General features: G+C 42.4%; 1 protein-coding gene across 1 annotated transcript; it reads right to left on the bottom strand.

Annotated features, from left to right (window-relative positions):
• Positions 1-1,798: 1,798 nt before the first annotated feature.
• Positions 1,799-10,002, bottom strand: spaca4l (sperm acrosome associated 4 like). Its single transcript, XM_061253423.1, has 3 exons — positions 9,838-10,002; positions 3,041-3,151; positions 1,799-2,735 (listed from the first exon to the last, which is right to left on the bottom strand). Exons 1-3 carry the CDS (start codon positions 9,887-9,889, stop codon positions 2,512-2,514), a joined length of 387 nt encoding a protein of 128 aa, XP_061109407.1. The 5' UTR covers positions 9,890-10,002; the 3' UTR covers positions 1,799-2,511.
• Positions 10,003-11,963: the final 1,961 nt, after the last annotated feature.

Below are 11,963 nucleotides of genomic sequence, written 5' to 3' on the forward strand. Positions count from 1 at the left end.
TACATATGCACGTGCACACACAGAGATGTGCACTTCCAATCACGCACGTAGCCGGGCAGACAGACGTACATACAAAAGAATGTACGTACGCTCATTCTCAAACACACGGACATCAAACACCGTTTCCCCATCATGCAGAGATGAGCACGCGCACATAAACATACACACACTATACACACACTCACACACACACACACTATACACACACTCACACTCACACTATACACACACACTCACACACAATACACACACACACACTATACACACACACTCACACACACACACTATACACACACTATACACACACACACATTGGTCACACTTTACAAAAAGGTTCATGCATTGGCATTAACTAATGTAGTTGTGAACTTGAATAGACAAATAGATGAATGAAGCATTAACCTTTCATTAGTTACTGTATTTGTTCAATTATATTTTTACAATAGCAGACCTTCCAGGACACTTGATGTTTTGTACGGTTTTATTAAACTTATCTGGAACAGACCGAGTGGGGGATGGGACCTCTTTGAATCCTTTACCTTGAGGTGCATACTTTTCGGACACCTAGGACCAGCCTGGTAATCAGCAGCACTGAATGAATGTCAAACGGAAAACCTGCATTTACTTACCCACCTCGGTCTTCCCTTCAAACAGGACAGACTGGTTCACCCTGTCTGTCTTTAACTGGAAGGTGTCTGTGTGTGTGTGTTTTCTGTGTTTGCTAGCATTAGTGAGTTAGTGAGTGTGTGTGTGCGTGTTTGTGTTTGTGTTTGCCTGCATGAGTGATCTGCCAAATTACTAAAATGTAATGTAAATTAATGAATTAGTGTGTGCTTGTTTGTGTTCCAAACAGAACACAAAAATACCAGAGTAGCGTTAAGTTGTGGTTGTCTCATCTTGCTTCGAGATCTTTGATATCAACACCTAACTGGGATTGCTTTTTTCCTAGAAAAAAAAAAAGGGTTTCATTCCCACAACTTTCTAGGAACCTTTTTTCCCCCCTCCCCACACACATGCACACACACACACACACACACACACTACAGACTTGTCATTATATTGTGTGTTAATATACTATTAAATTGATCGATCATACAGCATATCAGATTATTCTTATTGGCAGGAGAGATTAAGTTTGATACATGATCTCTGTGACGGTCTATATAAGGTGACAGGATCATTGGCAGTGGTGTAATTGGCTCATTTATAGTGGCGTTCAAGAAAATAGCAGTACAACATCAGTAACCTGATGAACCACTGTTATTAGTAGCGATATTTCTGCATGGCAAATACTTTACTTGTAGATGTAGTAGTGTGATAGAAAAACAACAGACCCAACTGTCATGACAAGCACGCTGCTTGTTCGGCGTAATCGACTCATTCGTTGAAAGGGGCGTGTTCAGAATAATAAGGGGGTGTGTTTAATTCGAGAATTCATTAATTAATGCAGACAAGGTGAAAGAGGAATCAGAATGTGGAACAATTGCACTCTAGGTAAACCAGGAACAGCTAAAAATGGCTTTATGGATCGGACAACATATGAAAATGCATATCAGTCGTTTTTCCTTCCCTCCCGCAAACGGCTTATTTAGGACAGGCATCATCATTGTTCAGCCGAAGAGAAACGGCAGCCGTAAAAACTAAGAATGTGTTTTTGAGAGGATTCCATTTGTCATCGGGCCAGGGAAACCTGCAGGTCTTGATTTTTTTAGTCTTTCAGTTTTTCCAGGTGGAGGCAACAGCAGAAAGAATGACATCAGGCATGAGCACAATAAACAAAAGAAACAAAACAAAGCACTTACACATTGACATCTTTATTGAATCATTTACACACCCAGTTTGAGACTCAACTCATTAAAATATACACGTTTCCCTTTTTTTTTTTTTTTTTTTTTTTTTTTTTTTTTCAAATTTGAAAAGCAGAAGTTTTAGAAAATCTAAAAAAGCTAAACTTGTACATAATCAGTCCTGCCATTGCCAACATAGGCTGCATACATCACTTTAGTACAGGAGTCTGCTTTAAGTATTTAAGGGGGATTGTTCACTTTCTGGAGCTTTTGACACCTTTTCGGTTTCAGAGCATTTTTGATTGGCAGCTTAGAGTAACTCAAAATCAACTTGCAAAGCGATGCTAAAGAAAAGGAAATGTCCAAAAAGGGAACCATCCCAGCAGAGAAGGCAGAGAAGTTTTGTCCTTTGTGAATTAATATGGAAAGTCCCAGTTAATATTTAAAGAAAGCCCTTTTATAACACAAATTCTCAAATACAAAAATGCAAGCGTAGTGAGCTGTGAAAAAGTAGTGTAACGCAGTGACAGGAGAACAGAAGAGCCACACAAGAAAAACAAAGCACTTTGAGGAGGGAGGAGGGTGGGAAGCACTGTCCTCCCCCCCCCCCCCCCCCGCCAAAAAAATGTGCTTTGTTGAAGCTGAAACGGGGGTAGTGTATAGAGGGAGGGGGGGCGGAGTAGCAGGGCGGAATAATAAGGGGCTTTAACAGGGGTGGGGGTGCTCAGACCAGCGTTCGGGACATCAGCAGGGAGGTAGAGAGGGTTGCCATGGCGATGGGGAGGAGGATGGGGGAGGAGAGGCTGGGGGCGAAGTTGCACAGGTCCACCGAGCAGCAGGTCTTGTTCATGCTGTAGATGGTCTGGTTCCCAAATGGCGACACGTCAGTGACCTTGTTACATTCGTCAGACTTTAGGCAACCCTTCAGATTGATGGGGATGAAGGAAGCTGTGCGGTCAAACAAACAAGAAGACGACCGCGTTTATTGACAGAGAGAGAGACAGAGAGAGACAGACAGAGAGAGAGACAGAGAGAGAGACAGAGAGAGAGACAGAGAGAGAGACAGAGAGAGAGACAGAGAGAGAGACAGAGAGAGAGACAGAGAGAGAGACAGAGAGAGAGACAGAGAGAGAGACAGAGAGAGAGACAGAGAGAGACAGAGACAGAGAGAGACAGAGGTGCATAAGGCATGTTCACTGCCATGGAAAAACCACACCTGTAAATGAGAGATTTAGAGGATTAGGGGCCCTTACCCGCCTGTCCTTCGCCGCTGAAGCACAGCTCCCCGTCTTCACACGTCTCCTTCCTGGTGATGCACACGCCCGCGATCCCCACGTCACACTTATAACACTGCAGAGTGTGTCCTGGGGAGAGTTACACACCATTCACTTAAGATGCTTTATACAAGAGAATTGTATACCTTTCAATTAACATGCTTTGAATAAGACAATTGAATGGTATATAATTCTTTAAGATGCTTTAAATGAGAATTATTCAATTGAGCGAGAGAGCGAGAGACAATGGTGCATAAGGCATGTTCACTGCCATGGAAAAGCCACACCTGCAAATGCACTGGCCTCAAAATGGGTTTAAAATTCTGCAGCACTGGGTGCTGAGGCTCCAGGGTGTGTCAGACCGCCAGCAAGTCAAGAGGTGGGGCTCTCAAAGAACCATCTACATTAGTAAATACTTCCATACATTCACATTAGGTGACCGGTTTAGTCCGTTTGCATTCTGAAAAAGAACACAAATTTTGCTCATTCATCAATAGAATTGTTATTGTACTTTTCTTGCTTCTACTTATAAATAATATTTATAGTACACATTAGTATTTTTAGCATTGTATTGGCATAATATTTTACTTGGGAAATTGCAATTAAATTACATTTTGCCATTGTGATTAATTATTTGTAGAAATAGCAAAGCTATTCGTTACATTTGGTCTTTATGAAGACTGTGAGCACAGCACTCCACTGAAACGGACGTGGGACAGGGGATAAGGAAATTTAAAAGGGGGGGGAACGAAAGAAAGAAAAGAATGTAGTTCTACAGAACCTGTAGTTCTGCACTGAGGCTAAACCCAACCCATCCATACCCCGGAGCATCCCCAGGAGAAAAAAAAATTACCCCAGTAGTAAACCACAAAACCCAGAAAACCCACAAGCCCGCCAAACGGGTCGGGTGGGACGGCTCCAGAACATCATCCACATGTCCATATCACACAACCATCGGCACTTTGGCAAAATGGCCAATCTTTTCGACATGCTGCTTGCGGGAAGTATGGAAGCTCCCAGATTTAAACATTTAGTTCAGCAGAGAACTAGGTTGTGTCTCTAGAGGAACCGTGAGCAACCTTTTGAACCCTCTCGTGCCCTGAACTGGCATTTATTCTTTGTTTGGATTTTGTTTGAGCGGAGTGGGAATGGACTGTTGAAAGCTGCCCCTATGGGGTTTACACACATTAGATTACGTTACATTAATTACATTGGCAGACGCTCTTATCCAGAGCGACATACAGTTGATTAGACTAAGCAGGAAACAATGCCCCCAGGGTTAAGGGCCTTGCTCAAGGGCCCAACGGCTGTGCGGATCTTATTGTGGCTACAGCGACCTTGCGTCTCCCAGTCACGTACCGCACAGTCGCACAGTCGCAATTCACTTTTAGCTGAATTTAGTCAGTTATTCATAACCATACTTAAAGTACATATTCCAGAAAAAGTATAAAATTGTAACAAGGAAGTTTTTTTTTTTGTCCACATCCTGGAAAATGCGATTTTACAACATGTATACCAGTTTCGAGTCAGTCTCAATTTCCTCTTTCACACCTGAAAATCCAGCCGAACAGCCCCCTCCCCCTCCAACGCGCAGACGACAATCACTTAAGCCGCACCGAACAAGGGCAGCCTCCGGGCCAGCCCACTGACACCTGCGCTAAAGCACGCAGCGTGGGGGGGGAATATTTGCAGACTGACATTATCCATCACAAGACCTCTCCTGAGCATGAATGGCCCTTTTAGTCACCAGGAGTGAGGCTCGAGGTGTTGTAATCAGCACCACGAGGTCAAAGGACGATCACTGGAGGGGGGGGTGGGGGGGGGTTTCAGTATTGCGTCGTCACCCCAAATCGGTATGTGTGCGGTTCCAACCATTACATGACATTACATGGCATTTAGCAGACGCTCTTATCCAAGTGCAGATCAAACACAAGTACAAGTGCAAAGAGGACCTGAGAGGACAGTACAGTTCCGAGTCCTAGTGTAAACATAGATATAAATCGGAACCCTTGAAGAATACAATCAACTTCCAAATTAGCACACCACAGTTGGCAGCTAGAATACCCCAAGTACAACAATACAATAACGAATACAAAAAAACAACAATATCTATACAACTATGCAAGTGCCATTACAGTCTATGGCATATACAAGGCTAATCGTGGTGGTGAGTTAGGGAGGGAAAGGTGTAGCGTGAAGTGAGGAGTCTTCAGTCTGCGCTTGAACCACATGAGCAAGCTCAGAATGCGGAAGGTGAGGGTACCTGAACTTTAAAACCAACCATTTGCTAAATAAGCCAAACCGGCATTGGGTTTAATAAATTTAAGCAAAAAGGGGAAGAGAACCAGGATCCAAGAGGGCAGAACCAGTTTCTAGATTTCAACTTCTGCGGACCCCAAACCGCGATGGTGAAGCAGGTTCTAAACCAGAGGCGGTTCAAGCCTAGACCAAACTACAGTAAAGGTTTAATCTGGGGCACGCAAAAAGGTCTCAGGCCATTTTTTTGCAGGTCTTACCTGCAATATAGAATTGACCGATAAACCATCTAGAAAAACTGGTTTAAACGATCATTCATTTATGCACATTCCAAGATCTCAATGGAAAAAAATATTCAAAGCAATATTGTACTTCTGTATCCCGTAAATGTCCATAAATAATGACCTGGTATGATTTACAGTGGAATCCTTTGGTAATAGGCAGTTATGGCAAGGAGAGGCATGATATCAGCTGACAGGCCAGGGAGGTTGACGTCAGCCCCACACTCAGGCACGCAAGGCTGCAGACGGCACCACCCGGTTGCGAAAGAGAGACCTGGTTTCACAGGCAATTAACACAGTTCAGGTTTCCCCTCCGCCAAGACGCTTCAGGCTTGTCACTAAATTTATCCAAATGCAAAATAATATCAATCCATACTTGGAATATTTTCAACAAAATGATAATTACATCTTAAAAATAAAAAAGGCAGCTAAATAGGAATTAGGAATACATATTACCAAGAATCCTATTGTCTGACACTTAAATTTCACCCAAAGAATAACAATTTCTTTTAAAAGCAAATGGCATTTTCAATAATTGGTTACCAAGAGACCTTTCCATTTATGGAAGAGCTTTTCTCTCAACGGTTGAGGGTCTCTTTTACGCACAATTTATGAATATGTATAATTTCCCGTTGCCTTTAAACAATTCAATGCCATAATTAAGGCAATTCCAATGGGCTAAAGACAGTTGAGGAAATATCATAAGTTGTAATGATAACGGTGCACTGGTAACAAGTTTGTTTATTGAAAACTTATGTACCTGTTGTACTCAAGTTGCCCCAATCAAAGCCCTTCCTCTTAGATCGAAAATGCTTTTAAGCCCTTAATTTATTCAAAAGAAAGCAAAACATTTTATTTTTCCTTTGTGGCCAAGCTCTCATGTCTATTGTAGCATTATATTTATTTTTTACATTCACAATTTTATTTATAATGCATTAAATACGGACTAGCATTTTCTTAGGATTCTACAACTATGTATGCAAGATATACCCGAGTTCTTTACACTTCATCTTTAAAGCTAAAAAAGAGCGCGCTAGGAAGGAACTGCGAAGGGCGTAAGGATAAAGGGCGTCCAATATACGTTAAAAACGCTTTAACATTCGCGGAATTGCATTGAATTAACACCTTTTAATAACGATAATGATCCTTTCGAATATGTACCAAACGCAAACTGTTTTTAGTTTACATTTATGGTTACTGTGGTTCAAGGACCGTAACTTGCATATTAATTCTACCATTACTATAAGTTAGGGATTCAACCCCCATTCCCGATATACAACCGGGAACCCAACTTGGCATCACTTGCCACTGGTCGAACCCAACATGGCATTTGAATTACGTGCGTGGTTTTGTACGGAATTGTCAGATGATTCAAGAGCGGGAAGTCTGCTTTACTGTTGCCCCCTTGTGACTACCGGCCATTTCTGCAACCAAGAGCGCCGCCAGTCAATCGTGTGAGCTTATTGGGATGTTCCCACCGAAACGTCACCAAAACGCCAATGAAACGTAGCATCGTGCGCGCTGGCGCTGGCTGTCACCAGTCATGTCATTACAATAAACTTCGAAAGGAATCGTGTCCATAGTTGTAGCCTATGCATCAGCTACATTAGAATGATTTCTTAACATGCAGGCCTACATATATTCCTGACATAATGCGTCCCTAAAATGGTAAATCTTTCAAAATACATTACAGGTATTGAACAGAGAACAAACCGCCGATTATGAATGCATATAAATAAATTATTTTAAACGAAGTGGTGCCCGCGATGGCGCCAGGTGGGGAAACTCCAGTGGTTACTGGATGTATTGTAGTTCATCGTGCCTTTGGCGCAGCAAAGGATACGTCCATTCAAAATTACGAATTTACCCTAGCGAACTACTATTTGACAGTACTTTTAAAATATAAAATGCATTCATATTGAACGAATAACTGACCATTTTGTCTCAGCCCCACAGACGAATTTTTTTTCTCCCAACCTATTCATCCCTTCACATTTAGGTACCCAGTGCGCATTTTCTGGTGCGAAAAAAGCCCCATGGATCCGGTAAGTAGATGCTGGTTCGAGTTTTAAAACCGATCTCAACGCGTAATGCTGTGCAATAGCCCGAGTGACCACGCGGTGGTGCCATTAACTAGCAAGAAAGTCAGTCAGTTCATTTTTGTTTTAAGTGCTGCGCATTTAAAAGGGTGTGTTGATCCCCTTAAACACCTGAATCTGAAATTCCTTCTCAACAAGTCAATGTGTTAGTGGTTAATTTTAGTCTCGGGCCGTTTTTATCCATAGCCTTCAAAATGTGCTTTGGAAATCTGGAATTTTTTCCCAGGTGCTTCAATTTTAAACAATCACCACATCATCGTTATGTACTGCTGACCCCTAGTGGTCAGAGCGGCACTTTGCCGATCAAAGACAAAAGGGTGATTCAGGTGGGTAGCACTGTCGCCGCACAGCAAAAAGGTCCATGGGTTCCAATCGCAGCTGGGGCCTTCCGGTGTGAAGTTTGCATGTTCTCCGCGTGCCTGTGGTGGGTGTTCACCAGATACTCTGGTCCCCTCTTAGTCCAAAGACATGCAGGTTGGGTTAACTGGAGTCTACATTGCCGCAAGGTATAAGTGCGAGGGCATGGAGTGCGCGTGCGTGCGTGTCCTGTGACAGATCTGAATAGTCCTCTCAGCACCGCCCCACGAGCCTGGCCAGTTATAAGTATGTATAGGTTATGAAAGGAGACGTATTTCAAAGGACAACACCTTCAAAAACATTGATAAAGTTCACTTCAGACAGCAGCTTCCAACCAATACTGCAATAAGAACCCACTGACATTACTTCTGGGGTTGTTTTACGGTCACCACGTATTTTTATGCTTTTAAACATGTTATTTGTCATGCAAATGAAGCGCTTTTAAGATTAGTTTGTATTTGAGAGCGAGAGAATGCATTTGTGTCTGTGTGAGAGAAAAAGAGATGACTTCACCTACGAATGAAGGCGGAAAACAACTTAGAAAAAAAAATTAATAAATAAACCTATTTGTTCTTCCATGCAAGTTAGTTTAATGATGTTCCCTGAATAAGAACACCATTAGGCCACAACGCCTTAGTCAAATATTCCCTCATCTGCAGTTCACCACCGGAAGACCTGCATTGGTAATCAGATAGTTCGAACCTGCATCGGGCCGCATTCTCTTCCCGATCAATAGCCCACGCAGGTAAAAAAATGGTTATAAATTAGTAAAAAATTGTTTCACGCAATCTGCACCACCTCACTGCGGCACATGGAAACCAGCAATAGCGCGCCGTGCGTTAGCGGTGTAAACGCTGAACCCAACAAGTCTTAACAGGAGCAAAAAGCGGGCTGAATGTTGCGCAAGGCACTGCCTACAACCCGCAGACGAACCGTAAACATTTTTCGGCAGACGAGTGTGATTACTTGAAGCCCATATATAACACGAGTCATTTTTGACGGAATCCAAGGCGTTCAACTACACCTGGGCTCCAACGGGCGGAATCTAGGGCAATTCAAAATGATCGGTTTAGTATGGAAACCGTGACAATCCCAAAACAGAAATACCCCTTCCAGAATTAATGGAAACGTATACTCACACACAAACCAAGAAAGTAACGAAAAACCGGTTACACTGGATTTTTTGTGCCGAGAGCAAGAGCAGAGTGTTCAAAGTCAGCTAACGGAAACGGTCTTTGGAATAAATTAACTTGGTCAAGGAAACAACAATATACGTAGCTATTTAACGAATTTAAGTTAATGGATGTCACGGAATTCATAATGTTCACAAGGTCTGACGTCGACAGTTTTGCTCCACAATGACTCGCAACAAAATCCCAAAAGTTTTGGAAGCAACAATGCACACCCACCTCATTCTACAGCTAGAGATCTCGTTCAGCTGCCAATGAGTAGAATCAGGTGCATCAAATTTGGGTTGGAGTGAAAACCCACAGAACATGGCGCGCTAGGCTACCACTACTGTAGACAATCAAGCTCCCAAAAAATGTAAGGCAACGTAATATTGCCAACTTGTTTATTTACCTATTGGTTTGGATGGTTCTCACCAGATGTTAGGCTATACTTTGTCGACAATGTAGGCCATACATTTTGACCTGTTGCAAACTTGGAATTTGGCATAATCCACTTAAAGCAATACGAATGGGAACATAGACTGGGTAGTAAAACATTTCTAAATTATAATATTGTAAAACCAAAAAAAGTAGGCTACTTATAATGAACTTACCAAATGCAAAGAGCAGTCCAGCTGCAAATATACCGAGAAGGATTCTGTTCATTTTGTCAAAGACGAGAGACTGTCGTTAGAGAACTTCAGTAAGTTAAGTAAATAAAACTTCTAAAACGGACGATTTAATTTGTCAGACCGTTATCACCAGAAAGACTAACAGAGTGCGACTGTGACCCGCTATTTATAATCCCCCACCCATCCCAAAACGTCACCGCTATCCAATAGAACGCGGAAGCGTCTGGACCGCAGCTATTGCGAGCCCCACACGCCCCGTTTACCTCAAGGCAGGTAGTAGCGGGCTGCTACTACATCTATATTTTAACACATTTAAACTTGACCGAGAGAAAACTTTACTTCGAAACGCATTGCTACAGCTCGCGCTGAGTTTGGCAGCCTGGGTCAACGATGTGAAAACCCGTTGGCATAGACCAAATTAGTTTTAGGATGGCTTGATTTATTTGAGTCAGTGTATTGTTAAAGGACCACTGTGATATCAGATGGATGCCAGACAGGAATTTAAAGTATTTAGGGGATCGCCCTAAGGACAAGTGTCGTAAATGCGGGTCTCGCTGCAAACCGCTAATATCATGCATCATGTTGCGCGCTTTACGATGTGTTGTGATACAGACCTACTCACGGAATGAAGCACTGAATAAATGTTCTCAACCCTAGCACAGTAGCCATGGCTATATATATAGAACAGTACAAGACCAGGGAGGGCCCCATCACAAAGACGACCATTTCCGCAGAAAACGGACACCGAGCACAGTGAATCGCTCACAGTTTCGGAGATACAAAGGGAAAATGGCTGAAATAGACGGTGTGGTATTAACCGCATAATTTCAGGCGCGCTGACGTAATTAAAGAACTGTGTGGTACAGGTAAAATACTAGCTGCTGTATAGCACTCAGACGCAGCGTTATCATTTCCCTGTCATTTCGCGACCCAGCCAAAATATCTTATGTTATTAATCTTTCTTAATACTTTATAAAATGTTTCATCCATTGTTTTGGATGAGAGCTGTTTATGTTTTTCTTCGCAAATAGCTACTCAATCATTAGTCTTATACTGTATCTACCGCCTGATTTAGTAGTATACAGTAGGGTGGTATAAAATCTGTAGGACTAGGTAAGGTTTACAATACAGGAAGATATAGAATAATAGTCATAATACTAATAAGAAAGATCTTAAGAAAGGACTGTAGTTCACAACCAAACTAATAATAAAATAATAAGCAGGAAGCTCCTCATAGTTTGCATGTGAAGAATTAGTATAAACAACATCCCCCTGGACTTGCTTTGTTTCTAGCTACAAAATTCCATGTGTTTTACTGGAGATATACACTCACTGAGCACTTTGTTAGGAACATTTTTACTTTATTACACCTACTTATTCATGTGATTATCTAGTCAGCCGATCGTGTGGCAGCAGTGCAACGCATACAATCATGTAGATACGGGTCAGGAGTTAATATCAACCATCAGAATGGTGAAAAAAAAGTGACTTGGACCATGGAGTGATTGTTGGTGGTGGTTTCAGTATCTCAGAAACTACTGATCTCCTAGGGTTTTCACGCACACTAGTCTGTAGTGTGCGTGAGTTGGCAAAGAATGGTGCAAAAAAATAAATTCATTAAAAAATATATATATATAGTGAGCAGCAGTTCTGCAGACAGAAATGCCTTGTTAATGAAAGAGGTCAGAGGAGAATGGCCAGACTGGTCAAAGCTGGCAGGAAGGTGACAGTAACACAAATAACCACACATTACAATAAATACCCAATAAAGTGTAATAAATACCCAGTAAAGTGCTCACTGAGTGTATATGTCCCTGTAGGCTTCCGATGAATGCAAATGTCTGGTCTTGCCCCGGGCCACGTTCCTCATGCAGGCCATTCAAATTCGGGGATGACATTTTTTCCATGAAGGTGCGGCTGTATAGAAGTGTGGTCGACAGGGGGGTGGGGGTTATATCTGGTTGATTAGCCGGTGCGTTTGGCAACACCAAGGACGCAAACGCAGGCCTGAGCTGCCACTTTCCCTTCACTCTGTTCCATGCCCAGAAAAACAAACAGGCCGCCTACTTATTCATGCGATTATCTAATCAGCCAATTGTGTAGCAGCA

Source organism: Conger conger, chromosome 9 (assembly GCF_963514075.1).
Source record: "Conger conger chromosome 9, fConCon1.1, whole genome shotgun sequence".
Taxonomy (NCBI): domain Eukaryota; kingdom Metazoa; phylum Chordata; class Actinopteri; order Anguilliformes; family Congridae; genus Conger; species Conger conger.